The sequence below is a fragment of the Chaetodon trifascialis genome, chromosome 20 (genome assembly GCF_039877785.1).
Source record: "Chaetodon trifascialis isolate fChaTrf1 chromosome 20, fChaTrf1.hap1, whole genome shotgun sequence".
In the NCBI taxonomy this organism is placed as follows: domain Eukaryota; kingdom Metazoa; phylum Chordata; class Actinopteri; order Chaetodontiformes; family Chaetodontidae; genus Chaetodon; species Chaetodon trifascialis.
The window spans coordinates 7165768-7183606 of record NC_092075.1 but is presented as its reverse complement, the minus strand read 5'-3'; the positions used below and the strand labels follow the sequence as shown (position 1 = coordinate 7183606).

General features: G+C 44.1%; 1 protein-coding gene across 1 annotated transcript in view; it reads right to left on the bottom strand.

Annotated features, from left to right (window-relative positions):
• The window catches only part of LOC139348326 (potassium/sodium hyperpolarization-activated cyclic nucleotide-gated channel 1), a 69050-nt gene that overhangs the window by 14912 nt on the left and 36299 nt on the right, over window positions 1-17839 (bottom strand). The window contains exons 4-6 of the mRNA XM_070988306.1: window positions 13517-13735; window positions 8317-8463; window positions 4317-4557 (exon numbers count right to left, since the gene is read on the bottom strand). Of these exons, the coding sequence (XP_070844407.1) occupies window positions 4317-4557; window positions 8317-8463; window positions 13517-13735 (607 nt within the window). The remainder of the gene's footprint in view (window positions 1-4316; window positions 4558-8316; window positions 8464-13516; window positions 13736-17839) is intronic.

The following is a 17839-nucleotide window of genomic DNA, read 5'->3' as shown; positions in this document are numbered from 1 at the left end:
TAGAGCCGCTGCCATTGTCCCACCTGTGAATGCAGCCCAGACATTAAAATACTGGGAATGAAGCAGGCCTCTGTGGTGGGAGCTGTGGACAAAATGCTCAGCTTTGATTCTCTTTGTCAGGCAGCAACACCACCCCATAACTGAATTTCACCGGCAGTAAAATAATGGCGCAAGCAACAGTGGGAGAATTTTTCTATTTATTGCTTTCCTCTGTTGGAATAGCACTTTCAGACTGTGCTAATTCATTCTGTCAGACTACACTGAACTCCAGTCGTGAGTGATTGTTGGAGAACGCGAAAGCATCGCTGACTGTGAGCTGACACGGAGCTGACACGGAGCTGGAGAGGCTGTATTTTTAGACTGTGGCCGCGTCCGCTGTTTTAACACTATATACATGCCTGACACATCAAAACGTTCAGCTATACTCCAGCTTTCTTTAAAATAAAAATGCAAGTATGCAAAATCCAGTTGTCACTGCACACACCACAGAATGAGTTCCTCCAAGTATATAGTGAAGTCAGAGGAGGACACTAATCAGTTCCTTAAAGGTTATAGAAAAAAATGACTTAAGATTTAAGTGGGATTTCTGAGTACTTACATCTCAAGCAGTCTCATACTGAACTACTTTTGAGCAGTCAGAAATGATGCATTTAAGCACAATTCTCCCCCTGACAGCTGGAATCCATATTTTAAAACTTTTTCTGAGGGAATCATTTGCACTGTCACCTGGAAGATCCGTGTGTGTGTGTCTGCATGCGTGAGTGTGTGTGTGTGTAAGTCAAGGCCCTGTTAACACTTCACATGATGCAGTTTGACACGTGTCTGTTGCCGTGCCACAAAGCATCACTGGTGACCCCGGGAGCATTGCGGATAATTTGCCATCACTTCATGTGTCACGTCCTCTCATGGCAACCAGCTCCCCTTCCCCTTCTCCTCCCATGGCTGGGACTGAGGAGAGAGGGAGTCCCAAATGACTAAGACGTTCAAGCCCAGTAGGGATTTTCATCCTCGGTCTGTCATTGTCCTAGCATTATACTCTATTAGTCCCTTAGCCTCAGAGTGACTTCACCACAGAGCTGTGTGGTACCAATATGTAATCCCATTCATGGAGGCCCAGGAGCCATTACTATGATACCTTTTTAGCATGCATGCGTGGCATTGACCATGGTTGGAGGTGCTTTGTGACCCACTGTCCTCATAGATGTCCTGCTCATTACTATGCTAATAGTTTCCTGTGGCTGGGCTCGGTTTTGTTACTCACCCTCCCTCTGTTTCTGTCTCAGTCCCTCTCACTGATTTTCATTCTGGCCACGGTTTGGCCTGGTTGTAAGGGGAGTGTGAATCATCAGAGAAAAGGGAGAAGAGTGAGGTGCCTGGCACAGCCAGCTGCTCCCGACTCAGGGCTCATCTACTAATGCCATACAAACGGGTAAAAATACCAGCTGGGTGGAAGGCAACAGCAGGTGGCCGGGCACCGACAGAACACAGCAAAATGAGCAGCGCACACTTTATTATTTGGACTGATATAACACATATCTTTTAATTAAAAGATTAAATGATTAATTAAATGGGAAAATCTACTCTATGTTCTTCAGGGTCTCATCTTTTTTTTTTCCTTTTCATTGAACTGATCTTAGGTGCTGATGTGATCTCTCGCTGTAAACTCTCCTTCAGCTTCTTGCACTAATAACCGCACTTATGAACTCCTTCGCAGTCTGCTGAATCAATCTGGACCGAACTGTTATCTGGGAATCTCTGCACAGAATAAGAGCACCAGAAAGCGAACACACAAAAGAATTAGAGTTAATGTTTTGTGGTAGAGAATAGCCTTCAAAATGTTTTAGACAAAGCCTGAAAAAGATAATCCAAAAATCCCTGAAAAGCACTGCAAAGCAACTGTCGAGCTGCCTCAACACATTTCCTGGATTTATAAATGTGGTCTCCAGAGGTCAGTTTTCCGGGGAGCGGTTTGTTGAAACTCCTGTTAGTTTACAGTCACGCACTTCACCTCCAGCAGGAAGCCGAGCAGTCAGCTCCTCTCCGCCTCCATGCTTCCATTATACTCCAATCTCGAGCCGAAACTATAACTCAATGAATTGATCTACAAATGTTTTGATAACTGATTAATTGTTTCAGTCGTATTTTATGCTACATTTGTTGTTTCCAACCCCTGAAATGTAACGATTTACTGCCTTTTGTTTTTTTAGTTATTAGACAGTAAACTAAAGAAAGTTTTACAAGTGTTAGCTTGGGTGATTTTTCACTATATTCTGACATTTTATGGACAAAACAGTGACAATAATTGGTAGTTTCAGCTCCAATAACTGGTTTATTTGGCCACTTGGGGGCAGCTGAAACAAGTTATGGACATTTTGGACATTCTAACTGAAACATGTAACTGTTCTTGACCCAGTAATTTTGGTTTCTAAAATTTCTGTCTGTTGGCCGCTTTCTGTTTGCTCATTGTATGCTTCTTGTTCCTGCTGTTGTTGTTATTGCTCTGCCAGTCTGTCTTGCTATTTGTTGTTGGTCTGTTTGTATATTTGCTGCATTACCTTTACTACATTACTGCTTTTATTTTTGCTGATGTTGCTTCTCCCGTCCTGCTGCATGTGTGCTCTACTTTTGTTGTTGCTGTTTTACCCGATGCTGCTATTTGTTAGCCACTTGCCCGTGGTTGTGTTTTATGCTATTGTCTTTTATGTAATGTACGTTGTATGTGTTGCTGTTTCTTTTATCTTCTGATACCTCTCTAGTCCCTGTCCCCTTCTCCTCAAAAGGCTCTTGCCTTTTGCCAGGCCGCCATTGTAAATAAGAATGTGTTCTTAATGACTTGCCTGGTTAAATAAAGGTTAAACACAACAGCGACATACCATCACCTCTAAAGTTAAAGAGCCTCATAATCCTTCATATGGAGTCGTGTGTCTGGCCACCTAGTGAATGTCAGAGTGACTCCTGTCATCTTTCACATGGTCACGTTGTCATTTTTCTCACAAAAATATTGATTACTGCTGTTATAACTTAAATAAAGCCAGAACAACCTCCAGTGATAAGCAAGACTAAAGGTTGAACAGTTGAATTTAAGTGATGTTATATGGAGTCAAACTATGAAAATACAGCATCGCTGTCACTGTTCAGTCTACTTAGACCTGCCATTATTTCTTGTCATCGTCTAACTGGGAACAACAGCCAAGCAAACTGTGCTTTCTTTTCCTTTTGTCTGAAATAGTTTGATAAATGTTGTCACATTTGCTTCCTTTAAGATCCATTTGTCAGAGCCTTATTGGCCGAAGGTTTTATCCTGACGTTACAGCTCAGCAAGTTGTGCTTGTTCTGTACCCCATCGATTCCCATCGAGCCTCAGAGGATTAATGTTAGAATGCTGCATGCAACTGGTGCATATCTTACTATATGATATGTCCACTCTGTGCAGAATTTAAAATGCAGCTTTGCACACTGAGAGGCACGACAGCGATCCTGTGGTTTGAAGAAGCAGGAAAACAGACGACTGGTTTCTTTTTTGATTCTCTGCTCTCCTCAGCTGCTCAGCCTGTGAGACATGAACTGCATGCAGCAGACACACCAAAGCGAAGGTATTCTTAGACTCCTCAGCCTCCCCCCATAGTGGGGATGAACTCATGAGATAAAATATGCAAGAACCTCTAAAATAGGAAACTTTGCTTTGCTTTCACATTAGCAAAATCTGCAGGCAGACCTTGTCGTGTCCGGGTAAACAACGTGCAACGAAATTACATTTGACTTTTAAAAAATTAATGATATCTGTAATGTTTTGGAGAGGGAATGGGACTCGTGCCGAGAGAAAAAGGGTTGGAAGACAGAACGAAGGCAGAGAACAGAACGAGGGAATAGCTCCTGATTTTACACAGAGGGAACGACTAGCTGCTCGTGTCAGTGCCAAGTGTATGCAGCAGGAGCGTATGGAGGGGGAGAGGAGTTCATGTATGTGTGTGTGTGAGGGTGAGGAGGGTGGGGGAGGAACCTCTGTGTGTCCTGAGGGATGCCTGATCCACGCCTTGGCCTACTCCAACAACCAGATGAGAGGTTACGTAACTGCAGAAACTGACTCGCGTCCAACACTGGTTAATGAGAATCTACGTCTACAATAACTTAACTTCAAACAGCATCAAACGCAAGACCTCAGGCTCATGTCTCGATATATAACCGTATGAACATACTGCAGGAATGCATGTGTTACTGTCAGTATGGTGTTCCTGCACGGCAGTACCAGCATATGTAATCCACGTAGAAGTGCATAAAAAGGAAAAAATATCTCATTTCAGATTTTTTGTTCTTACCTCCAAAGTAAGATCCATCAGTCAGCTTCATCTCCTTGTTGAACTTGGTGATCACGCTTGCAACACCATGTTGAATGAAGTACATCTTCTTCCCCACCGTGCCCTCTCGGATGATGTAGTCGTTGGGCTGAAAGACCTCAAACTTCAACTTGCTCAGCATCCCCGTCACAAAGTTGGGGTCGGCGTTGGCGAACAACGGCATGGTGGCCACAAGCTTACGGCAATTGAAGTTGACAATTTCCTGGTGGAGAGACAAAGGAAGTGTTCAAAGAGATGAGATCAGGCCATAAATAATTCAGTAATTTCCACCTACAGCTTGAAAAATGAGCGTCAGTTAGGGAGTCTGACACAAAGCACTGCCACAAATCCTTCATTTCTGCCTGTTTTATCTGTGGGCGTAAATGAATTGGACGCGTGTTGCTGCTTTATCCCTAATACCTCTAAAGCACATCACTCCTGAGAAGAAACTTTTTGGCACACGAGACAGATCCTGATGAGTTTGCCCTCCGGTGCCGGCTGCAGGCCATCTCTCCGGTCTCATCCTGTCCCCTCAGACCCAGCAGGAGATTAGGAGCTTGTTGTCTGTTTACCCATACATCTCTGTTGCTGTGCAGATGGAAAGCCGGGGCGCTTGGCATCTGCGGCGGTGTGTTGTTGACCCCCCCGTGAGGGATAACTCTCCTCCAGTGACAACAGGACATTAACAGAGAGATAACCAATCTGTGGGACGCTCACGAGCTCCATGAGGGCGACGCAAAGGGATGTTAGCTCAGCCTCAGATGCCGGTGTCAGCTAATGCCACGGGGCTCTGACCTCAATCATGCACCAGAACTAATGAATTAGAGAGTAAGCAATTTTCATGCCCAGCCAGGAGTCCTCTTGGGGAAACAATCTTTGGCTATGCCTATTTAAAGATTTGTCATATGGAGGAGAATAAGCATCAGCGAGGCAGAGGAAAGGAAACAGAAAACAGCCTGGTGGTTACATTACATTTTGGCCCATTAAGGACAAACTGCATATATTTGACATTTGACATATACATTTTGGATTTTTAATTTGTTTTACTGGTCTGAAAATGTCTTTTGTCTATTTACTCTTTTATTTGGTCAAAGTCACTTTATCATTTTGTGGTTATACAGTTTGCGAGCAGCAGCTGTTTGGAAAATTCTCCCTGTTGGCGCATTAATGGACACTCTGAAATCTGAGATGGGGCTGCTCAACAGCAAACCTTTTAATGCAATGCGCTTTTCCTTGTCGCAGTTTTCATGTTTGCTTGTTTGTTGCTGACCAGCTTATCAATTAAATGCTTTTTGGCAGCTAACAATCAATTATCGGATGTTGGAGCGTCCTTGAGAGCAACACCAATGAGAGTTTTTAGAGTGGTTTCTGCCCCCAGCTGCAGCGCTGCAACAAACAGTTCAATGTGATGGATGACCTGCCTCAAACGAGTTTAAATTCACTGCAAGTTGATTCTCATAGCGCAGCAAACAAATACAAACAGCAGCAGGTTCTTAGAAAGAATTTGTAGATACAGTAATGGACCGACCTCAGCAGATCTGTTTTAAATTAATTCTCTCATTGTGCAACACCAGGATGATTAACTGGGGACTTTGCTGTAAGCATCATTACCTCTGACCTCCACAACCCCGCAGCTGTTTTTATCCACTGAAGCAGAGTCGTCATGTGATTCCCAGGTAGTTATAATTGCTGAAGCCAACGGCAGCCTGAATCTGGCACACCTTGCAGACAGGCTGATAAATGACTTGTCAGAATCAGCTGAAGAACACTTGGACTGATTTCACAGCTCTGCTTCGGCCCAAAGTGAGTCTGAGTGCTGCTAAGTGGAGCTGATTCGGATCCCAAATTGACCTTTAAGTCAGTGCCCCCAAAATTTTGCTGGAACATGACGTGCCAACACTCAGCGGCAATCAGCCCGACTCAGCCCCCTCCGTCTCAGCCGGTCTACCTGGAATGGGTCTGCCTTGAAGCTGCGTTATTTGATTTCTGACTGCTAAATGGCTGGGGACTAAGGTACAGAGCAGGGATGCAGAGCTTGAAAAACAAACCCCACTGCTCCTGTCCTTCATCTCTCAGACCAAAACTGATGGCCACTTCACTACAGAAGGCCAAGGAGGCTGAACCTCGCGCAACTAGCACAAGGTGCCACGCTGACAAATCAAGATGTATCTAACTGAGTAAGCTATAATTTAATGCTGTTTGTAAAATGTGCAGTTGATTTTAGTCTAATCTGATGCAAATAGGAATTGGTAAAAGCAAGCTTGTTTGGAGAGGTGGCAGGCCACTTGTGTGACGGCTGGCAGCAGTCATCGAGCTTTTTAAAAGGACGGTGTACGAAGAGGAAACCAAAACCTGGCAGCAGCTGGATGGATAGCAGATCTTTGCTGAAAGGGACATACAGTACGGCTGCATTTAAATAATACTGTATTTCAAAGTATTTCCCTCACTTGCTTGTTTTGTTTCACTCTCTGTGCTCTAACTGCTTTGGAGGTTTATGTTTTTATTGTGTTTCTTGAAAAACCTAATGAAACAAGATAATAACGCATGCTGCTACCATAGCAATTATGCACGTATTACTCAATCAACCCTCAAATGGCCTTATTATAATGGAAGATCAGGCAGCAAACATTTTAGAGAGAGCAGAATAAACATGCCGCATACCTGACATGGGGGGAAACAATTCATTGTACTTCATAGAGGTATAAGTATGGTAGTGGGAGTCACTGACCGAAGGTTGCACATAACACAAAGGGAAAGAAGCAAAATCATAGGCACAACCCAAGCCTGAGTCTTTACCTTCATCTGCATTAACGTGCCACAACAATGCAGTTTTAGCCCGATCTCAAACTAATTTCAAGTCTCTGCAAAATCATTTTCAAGCAGGAAGCAGCGCTGCCTTATTTGAAAAAAAGTGAGCCACACAAACGCTTACACGGGCCTTTGCCTGAAAAGTAGTTTCCGAATTAACCTGCTTCCTCCACCTCCTCTGGGAGGAAGAGGCTGTTGAAATCATCCATAACTGACATATCTTAAGAGCCGTTATTCAGTGAAACGGCAACCTAAGCTAGTTCACGTGTCCTGTTTTGCTCCGCGTTTGTTTTTCCCCGTCAGTCCCGTGGGCGTAGCTGTCTGAATGCAGATTTTAGCTTTGCTTGCTCTGCATGGCGAGCCGAGCCTGCAGGATTTTCTGTGTAGTAAGTCATACCTTTAAGTCCCTGCACCTCCCTGTGAGCGTCTGGGCTCTCCTTCGCCTCAGCATTTGCCTCTGCAAGGTGACTTAATGGGGCTACATGAGAGATGGTCACGATTCCTATGCTTGCTTTGCTTTTTGCTCCTCTCCTCTCCCATCCACCTATGCATAATTACCCATGTAATCTGCTGACATGAGGAGGTCAGCCAAGAACTGAAAAGCTGGTCACCGGCTCTGCAGTAAACTTCATTATTTCTTCTCATTAACTCCCTTCGTCTGCTCTTGCTGTGCTACACTTCAGGCCTCAGACTTGTAAATGTTGTAAATAAAAGAGCGATTGTTCAGCAGCTCCGGTGAAACTGAGGCGCACGTAATGTTTCTTTGCAGAATATTTCCACGTCTTGACGGCTGCTCAGTCTGGGTTCACCCAGGATGCTGAGGAGAATCCGTTTTGCTGTTTTTCTCCGTGACCTTGTAAGATGAGATGACAGCTGTTGGTATTTCAGTTTCAGGCACTGTGCACTTAAAAGGTGTCAAATGAAGATTCACTTCTCATCTTGAGGGAATAAACTCCTTCATGTTCCCCAAACTAAAACCACTGTGACAGCTTACCTGTCAAGAACTTCTTTTTTTTCCTTTATTTGAGGTGTGTGTATTTTTTGCCCGTTCCAAAAATAAACCCTTCAGACGGAAACTCTCCAAAAGGTTTCTAAATGCCGCTCAGTTAAGGAGCTTCTGAAAGAGCCAATGCTTGAGTTCAGTTTTTAGGTCCTCAGAGAGGAGTCGTCTCACCTCTTTGAGCGGGTCGTTGAGTTCGCTCAGGATGTTGTCCTCGTCGAAGATTTTGCCTTGGTAGCGGTGTTCATAGTAGTCGTGGATTTTCTGACGCATGTCTGCTGGAAGCTTGTGGAAGGACATGTATTGCTCCACTTGCTTGTACTGGGAAGGAAAAAGAAGCAGATGGGATATCAGCTCAAGCTGTTGCAAGCATCTCGATGTAAAACACCAAATATTCTAATGGCAGTGTTAATTAGCAATGGAAACAAGCAGAGGTTGTCAGAGTACGCCTTGAATAAACAAGCAAAGCTCCACAAAAATGTGGCCCTCGGAGTGTGTGTTTGTGTTTCTGTATTGAGGACAATCCGTGCTCTCACATAGTCACAGTGCCATGTCCTGGTTCTGTGTGTGTGTGGGGAGGGAGAGACAGAGCGAGGGAGGCAGGTGGTGAAGAAAGAGCAGGAACAAGTACAGGCCCGAGGCTATGTCAGACCAAGGTAGCAGTTCCGATTATCTCACCCATGCAGGAAGCGGAGCCCTAATAGGCAACTAAGCTATGATCTGATGTGAACTAGCAAGGTATACCTGATATCCTGGAGAGATTTAGGAGCTGCATAGACTGAACCAGATGGCACAGACTGCGTGGTCACGTGATAATTATTTGCATGACTTCTCTTGAATATTCTGTTGTGATTTCTTTAATTTCGAGCACATGGGCAGTGCTGAGTGCAGGATTGTTTTTAGGGTCTGCCAAGGTGATTCCAAAGGGATCTCTCTGCTCTCTTGTGTCTGTAACTCTCTTGTAGTTATTTTCTAAGTAAAAAAAAGGGGAAATAAATTGCTGAAACTGTCTCAGTGTATCATTACAGTTTGTTGAGGAGAAATTTTTCACCTAATTCAGGGAGAATTAATTAGCAAAAATGCAAGAAATTAATTGATTAACCCAGATTATTAAACATTTTATGTCCTATGTGGTTTCCTTTCTTAAACCTGACAGAAAGGAAACATAACTGACTTGCCAGTGTTGTGCTAAAATGTCAAATAGTGATCAAAAAGAGACCAAAAAAACAGAGGAATTATTCTTTGGCCTCACTATCACAAAGCCAGATGGCCTCTGACTCAGGACTTTTCCATTCACGCAATACTGCCAGTAACAAAGATGGGAGAACCGCTCTGTTTCGGCTAATTAATTGAATCTTAGTGGGAGTTAAAATTCTAGCAGTATTGACCCGAAACAGAGGGAAACAGAGAGGAAAATACCCCAGCTCATCTATTTTCAGTCTCCGTTTCCTCACACAGCTTCTCCGCAGACGAGGCCGTGAAAACGATCTCCTCAGCCAGTCCGCGGCCCTGACACCTGAAAGCAAACACTGCCTGTCACACTCTCCGCCTCTGGGTGCCACAGTAGAGCAGTAGGTGAGAGCCAGCAGCACCAACCTCACAGCGGTGGGCTCTGTGGCCAGTGTGATGCAAGCATGGCCCACCAAATTTGTCAGTGCGATTGAAGACGGCTGAGTCACAGTGCGCCCCCCCCCCCACCGTTCATTCCTCCCCCGCTGCAGAAAGGTGATACTGTGACTGAGCCGGAGAGCTGGCAGAGGCTGTTTTGACGGGGGGTGGTGAAGGGGTGCAGGGGTCAGGCAAAGGTGGCGTTCAGCATGACGTGACAGTTTGGATATGTGGCTTCCAGTTTCAAGTCATGTGATCTTTTGATATTGAAATCCAAATGCTGAATTTTATTGGTTAATTGTCCAGTTCCACATTCTGCTGGAGCAGTTTAGATCGATGCTGGCTGCGTTCCTCATCATCCATATTTCTCTCTGTGCCTCTCGCTCTGCCTCTCTGCAGAGATACTCAGACTCAGTCCTGCTCTCACACTGGGAAGCACCACGTGGTACAAAATGAACCCACTTCTGCTCTTGCCAGTAGCACTGTCAGGCATTCCTCTTGATATAACACAGCGTGAGGGGCGCTTTGTTCTGCAAATAATAACATCCTGTGGAAATATCGTAAGATGCGGCGAATCCTAATCAAATATGACTTGTTTTAACTGTTTGCAAAAAAGGACATCTGCTGTAAAGCACGGCTGTTTGTATAGTGCGAATGCCAAACACATGCACACTGTATCTTCATATCAGCGTCTACGCTGGACTCGTTTTGACACTCATGGCTGCACGGTCATGTTTAATTACAGGCTCATTTGCCTTTTTACTTTCACAATTTGGATTTTTATTTTCAGCTGATAATACTTACATACTTTTACTTCAGTGAGGTTTTGATTTCATAGCTATTACTTGTACTGGAGTATTTTTACACTGTGTTACTAGTACTTTTACTCAAGCAAAGGATCTGAATACTTCTTCCACCACTGGCTCTTCAGCAGCCGGATGACATGCAGCTGTATGCTGGCTTACAGTGAATGAGCAGCAGGGCATCACAGCAGGCATGTCTTGAGACCATGCATGCTTTATATCATTTCCTTCCACCCCCTCCCACCATTTCTCTGATTCCTCTCCTCCTTTGTATCCTTCTCTTAGTCTGTTTCCTTCCATCTTCTTGCATGATCTCTCTAATCATGTTGCATTTTTTTTCTTTTCTCCTTTTCAAAACATAAGAGAATTAAAAACGTGTTACAAAAACTCAATTAAGGATATTTTTTTGTAATTTAAGTAGAACCTATTGACAAGAATGGTGACTTGCATCATTTGTTCTCTTGCTTTGTCATTTTCTGTCCTCTATCCTTAGCTGACCTATAACCTCACACCCACGTGCATCCCTCCATCCATGTTTCTAAGCACCCCCCAGCTGTGGCAGTGATAGATGTAATGACTAGAGGCTGGGCACCCTGAACCCATCCCTGCTGCTCCTCAGCCTGCTCTGCTGATATGCACAGCCATGCAGCAAATCAGCCTGAGCTGACTCTGGCTCCACACTGGGGCTCTGTTCCCATGAACGTGGCATTCACAGCCTCAAAGCTGTCAGTTCTCTGCCTGGAGGGATGTTGAAAGGCTAAAGTGGGATGTAGATTAAGTAGATTTGCTGTGAAGCAGATGTACATCACATACTGAGCAAGACACATGTCACTAATTCAAACAACGAATGGCTGACTTGTTTGCTGTGGGCGACCTGCTGTCATTAATTTCCTTTGGAGTGTGCTGTGACATCTATGTATGTATTTGGCTATTTATGGTCGACTCCAAAATTTGGATTGTGATGAATTCAAGTATATGAAGGAATCAGCCACGCTGTGAATGAAGTACCCCGGCCACTGATGGTGGTGTTACTCTCCAAAGTGATTTATTTATTTATTTTAGTCTTTGGCTGAACCTGTTCTGTCCTCATCTGCCACATCTGCATCTTCTTGTCCTGATTCGGAAGTGCTTTTGACGTTTTCTGGTCTTGTATTCACTTATGTGTCGGTCCACACCTGAGTTAAAACCTGTTGATGATTAGTGTGAGGATGAACTTCTCCTTTGTCTCCACCCATCAGAGGATGGTGAAACTGAATGAACAGCGTTTCAGGATCCCATTTAGGTTACGTTCTTTTGCATGATGTTGGTTAGATTAGTCTTCTTAATTGTCATGCATAACAATACTGCAACACTGCGCCAGAGGTGTTGTTTCTCTAGATTGCACTGACCACTGAAATGGCTGGCAAGGTCAGGCCATCATTTTACAATGAGTTGATAACAGCTTGCTTTTATATGCAAGGTGTAAATTAATGAACTGGTATTTTAGTATGTCCTGTTACAGTCACAGTCAAGGTGACTCTGCTGATGCCGTGATAAGAATTATGGCAACAACCTCCAGCAGGATAATTGATGAGTTCTGCCTTAATGCTCGTGAGTGTCTGCAGGAGGGCCGCGACTAACAAATATTTTTTAATCTTCATTTAATTTGCTGCACAGCTGAAGCCGTTCGTTGATTAACAGTAGAAAATAATATTTTCTCTCATTTTCTGAAGCAGAAAAAGTTTCACATTCATTGGTTCCAGTGTGTTTTACACTTCTGGCGCAGCAAAACTCTTGAGGATTATTTTACAGGCTAAATTATCACCCGAGAAAATAATCAGCATATTAATCAATGATGAAAATGATTGCAGACTAAATTTGCATATTATTTTCATGATTAAGGCTGCAGTCTATTAAATGTGGTAAAAAATGGTAAAAAACTATTTTCCATGCTTGTGCCACCAAGTTTCCTGCCGTCAAAGACTTATACAATTAATTGATTGTGGAAATAATTGCAGATTATTTTTCTAAAAAATGGTTCATCTCGAGTAACAGCGTGTAAATGTAAGATTCATATGAATACAACTGCAATAGCAGATCGTCACCAATTTCTGTTCAGCACTCTTTCATTGGACTCAACGGCCTGTTTCCTTTGACAATCTACTTATATTAAAAAATGTGTATGTACACGGTTGATGAATTATGTCTGAGCTTACATCATGTGTGTTACCGCATAAGTTAAAGGTCAGCACTTCATTTTAGTAAGTGGATCAAGACATACCATAGAGGGCTATAATCCCCGGCTCTGCACTGCTGTACGTACATGGAATTCTGCAGCATAAGCGCAGGGAAAGTTTGGGAGTTAAACTCGGGTTCTTGCACGCGAGCGCAGAGCGCATCAGTCATGGCTGTGTGTTCTGGGAATCGCCCAGGCCCCTCAGCGGGATCACAGATGGTGGCTCGGCTGAAACCCCGGATAATCACCCCTCCACGCAAAAAAAAAAAAAGTGATGTAATCGGGACTGAAATGAAAGGGAAGAATAAAATGTGTTCACTGGCATCATACAGACAATGAGGTGGCTGGTCATGTCATAGACCTCCTCACCCCATCGGCCTCGTACGATCTGCTTGGGTGGAGAAAATCCTCTTTCCCAGTCATCGCCCTGGATATTGTGATCTGTGAGAGCTCAACCCATTGGTCCACAAGGCAACTGAGAGGAGCCCTAATTTATTTAAGTCTAGCTCCAATGAACGGGATTTTATGCGGTCGGAAAGAGCAAAACCCTCAGATTAATACTTTAAGACCATCTCAGTGGTAATTAGAATTACTTACCTTGAAACAACAAACAGTAAAGATTTGGACTTCATGCCAGGCCTTTTTTAATTGAAATACATCCAATATCATGTAAATCATGTTAAACCCAATCTCCTTTATAATCCGCAGGTATTTTACATCAGAACATGTGTCACTGTTTGGTTCTTACCTTCTCTTGGTACTGCCTGCGTGAGGAGTCCAGTGATTGGATTAGAGCTGTAGCGTGGCCCACAAACATGGCGTAGCACGTGGCGCCTACAATCATACTCAGCATGGTGATCCACAGGTCAGACATGCTGACGGGTGCCCGGGCACCATACCCGATGCACAGCATGTGGCTCATGGCTTTGAAGAGGGCATAAGAGTACTGCTTACCCCAGGAAACGTTCTGTGAGGACAGAGAGACAGAGAGGGGGTGGAGGGAGTTACTGCGAGGCGAGGCAGCGAGGGAAGGCTCTGCAGCGGGCAGAATGGAAAGACAGGCTTTCCTTTGATGGATCACTGAACCTCTACCAAACATCCTGCCAGCATACTCTTCATGCCTCACAGCCTAATGCCCTCACTGAGTGGCTGAACTCTCTACCTGCTTCTTTTCCTCCTTCCTCTTTCACTCAGTCGTCAGCCTTTCAACACCCTCTATGCTCTCCTGCTGCCTGGACCTACCTGGCCTCATTCATTTTCCCATTTGCCAAAGGGTGGGGGGAAAAAAGAGTTTACAGAAGCATTATTTACAAAAGTCTGAGAAATTCTTTCCCTTGAAAAGCCCAGGGCAGCCGTCACAGGGATGGGGGGCTGGCCTGGATTGTTGCCCCCCACCCCCAAAAGTGTTAAATTGGATTCAGTTTGTTGCAGGAATGGAAATACAGAGCTGGGAGGAGGCCGCTTTTGCAGTCTCCACACACACATCCACAGCTGACAGTCATGTATCATATCAGCGTCAGTTGAACATTTAGATAGGTGGTCATGACTCTTTTGAACAGCTCTTTCTTAGGAACAAAGGGAAGGGACGTCGCTGGCTGAGAGTGTCTTTAACTGCACAATAAGATCTGAGTCGGGTTCACGAGGTCCCCATTATCCAGCAATGTGTCCGGCTGGGTTTATGAGAAGCCATTTCTCTGTCGTCTCGTCGTTACTCAGACTGAGTTGTTTGAAAAGAACCAGAGACGCAGCCAGGCAGAAGTGTCATTCAGCCACTCAAGCTCAGCTCCTAAGACTCCTCTTATCTATCATTAGTTTTTAAAAAACGCACTCCAACACTGAGGTACTATGAGGCAAGGATGGAATTCGCCTCAAGGGTCTCCTCCTCCATCTTTGGCAGTCAAGTCACCACACAGTTGTAGTTTTTTCACCCAACAACAATGATCAGTTCTTGTCAAAAAGGCTTGACCAGTGTAGGTGGAACCAACCTGCGGGTCGTTGAAATATCAGAGTTTACAAATGAGCCGCGATCTGGTTGGTCTAAACCCTCAGTGTGCTTGTCTGACTGCCGTAACATTGCGACTGTTTTCTTGCAGGGATAGCAGGAGTCTTAAATATTAGTTTTAGTTTTAAAGTGTTCCCACAATGTTGATCGTAAGGACGCACGGCCATGCTTCTTTCTGCACGTCTGCTGCTTTAGCGCTCCACAATGCACAGTGTTAAAGATGACCACTATGCCTTGTTAGCATCCACCCCCAGCGCCCCCCTGCTGCATATCTGTAGATGCACTACCGCAGCTTTATTACTGCAACCACAGATGAACGATTAGCCTCCAACGATGCACAGTGTCGACTCGTGGCTTTGAAAGTCCACTATCCTGTGAAACCCCGAGTGGTCTTAAACCTAACATCCTACATAAGCGGTGAGGGAATGAACAGTCCCTGTGAAGTGGTCAGGAAGTTTCTTTCTTGTCACGAACTCGGTGAATGTCTTGAGGGTCAGTATGTTTCAAGCTAAGTGCTCGTCAGATCATCGAACAGCGTCTTAAACCCCCTTCCTCCACATCTCTGCGATGTCTGAATTGAGGAGCCGCCTCTGACAATTTCTGCAGCTATCGAACACCAACAATGCCGCAGAGGTCGGCCATTCTTCACACAACTGCTTCTGTCACTTTTTGAGTGTATAAACAGGTCAAACGCTGTGAGTGCCTTCCAGGAGAGACTGTCTGAAGGTGTGCGCTGTTATTCTCACTTTTAAACGATCATTGCGTCTCACCTCTTTAAGACTGGAGGCGCAGAACAGCTACACACACTTCTGCCTTCAAGCGCTGTTGGACATCATGTCGTATGAGCTAGTTTGCTTTGAGCATAGCCTTTTTGAGCCTTTAGGAAACTCTTTCAGGTTTCTAAAAGGACTATACTTGTTTATTATGCAATGAGAAATCTTTATATATATTTACAGCCACTTCCCACACTCTTGCTCTCATGTGGGACCCCTGGTCCCTTGGGTATCTGCACCTACACCTGTTAGACCCACTGCATAATCCAACCATGTTGTCAGGTAGTATCAGAGGTTTTACAGATTTCCTTTTTTCTACTTTTCGTTGGGTCTCAGCCTCTGGAGAAGTCATGTCTTGGACTCAGAACAGGATTTAGACTCCTCATTAATACAGTACATGTCACATGTGTGCCTTTTGCCCGGAGATATGCGAAATCTCTAGCGAGCAGCCGAACAAGCCCATCGAGGCTACATCTGTGGAGCCCAGTAAGTTCCTATCTGGAGGCAAATGTGACAGCTTTCCGGAAAAGGACTTGTAGCCACAGCCAAGTTGCTGACTCCTCCAATAGTTTCACCTCCTGTGAGCAAGAAATGCTGAGGAAGCGCTCCACACAGACTACCTATCTCACCCAAAACAGAATAGCTAATGAAAGAAATATGAAACCTCCAGAAAACATAGTTAATCTCTGTCTTTCCCACCGGCTGACATACAGCCACATGCCACACTGTAATATAACACATCCCATCATGTCCACACGCTGGTGGCTGCTTTTGTGTCTCCAGCCTCGACTGTTCATCAGCTGGGATTTAGTAAATGAATACATTTACAGCTAATCATCTGCCCTGGTTGACTCACCACTTCTCATCTCCATTCTGATTAGTTGTTTCTTGCAGAGACTGGTTAGAAAATTTGTGATAATTACACTTGCCAGCTTTAAAACGAACGGAGTCCAGTTTGTTTGTCTTGGCAGTTTTGAATTCTTGTTTCCTCCAAAAAGGTTTAGCCAACAAAATACTGCCTTCAAGTGCCGGGAGACAACTGCCATTTTTCTCCACAATATAGACTGTAATGGAAACATGTGCAGCTACTATGTGAGCGGAAATATGTGGTATTTCACTGCGGCACAGACAACACACATGGAATAACAATACCCACACACACAAAACAAATCAACCCAAGCATGTAACAGGAACAAATGGCATTTGTAAGGTCATGGGCCTTAGGTGTCCTTTCACATGTGTACATTTAGCATGCGTGGTTGAGATGGTCGGCGACTGTTTATTGAGCAGCACTGCAGAATGTCTGTGTTGACATATTCGTAAGGAGGAAACGCAGAGAGGTGTAGTTTAACCAGATGAAAACAGATAAGCTGGGCTGACTCACCACACATTTTGGTATTTGTCCTTGTATGTGTTTGGTGCACAGATAACAGATCCAGCAGGGAATGTCTGCACTGTGAGCGAATCATATGATCCTCTGTAGTTATATAGGGCTCTGAGGTCGAAGTCACATTTCATCGCACTGGACATCATATTTCTGATGTTTATATATAGAACATATGATGGAGGAGCTATTTTGGGGCACATTTCAGTACAGACTTTTGAATGAAGATGAATAGTGAAGTCTAAAAGGGGCAGATGTTGAGGATGTTACCATCCACTGCAGTAAATTTAGACTTTCTCCCTGTACAGCAAAGAAATGTGCTTTTATTGAGCAGAGCTGTGGATGTTTATGTCAATATGCTAACAGCCCAGTTAGAGCTGAAAAATATCTAACAATTGTAACCAGGAATTAGATAAAATAATAGTTTCTTGTAGTTTAGGTGCTCCCAGGGTTCTTTTTTCACACCAGACAAAAGCCCATTTCTAAGTCTTCTTGGAAAATGTAGCCTGTTAAGATGGTATTTTATATTAGTGATATACTTGTGGTAACAGCAGTGAGTGATATCTGTAGTCAGCCACTTATGATAATACTGAAAAGCTCTCCGAACTCGAGCTGCTTGAGCTAAAGTTTAGCTATAAATTTATCTACGCAGTACCATTAGCCGCAATGATAGCAGTTATTATTAAAACTGCAGTTCTTGCCATTTGAAAATTGGTCTTTTAAATTGCAATTTCAACATAAAAACAGTTTTTCATTTAGCCCTCAGCACAGTGGTGGTCAGCTTATTAGTGAGCTGACCGATCATTGTTTTGGACTCAGCTTACGTAACATATTTTACTGGTGGCACGTACGTAATGCAAGTTAACATTTGCATGATCCTTTCCTCTTTACCATGTTGGTAAAGGTCACCTG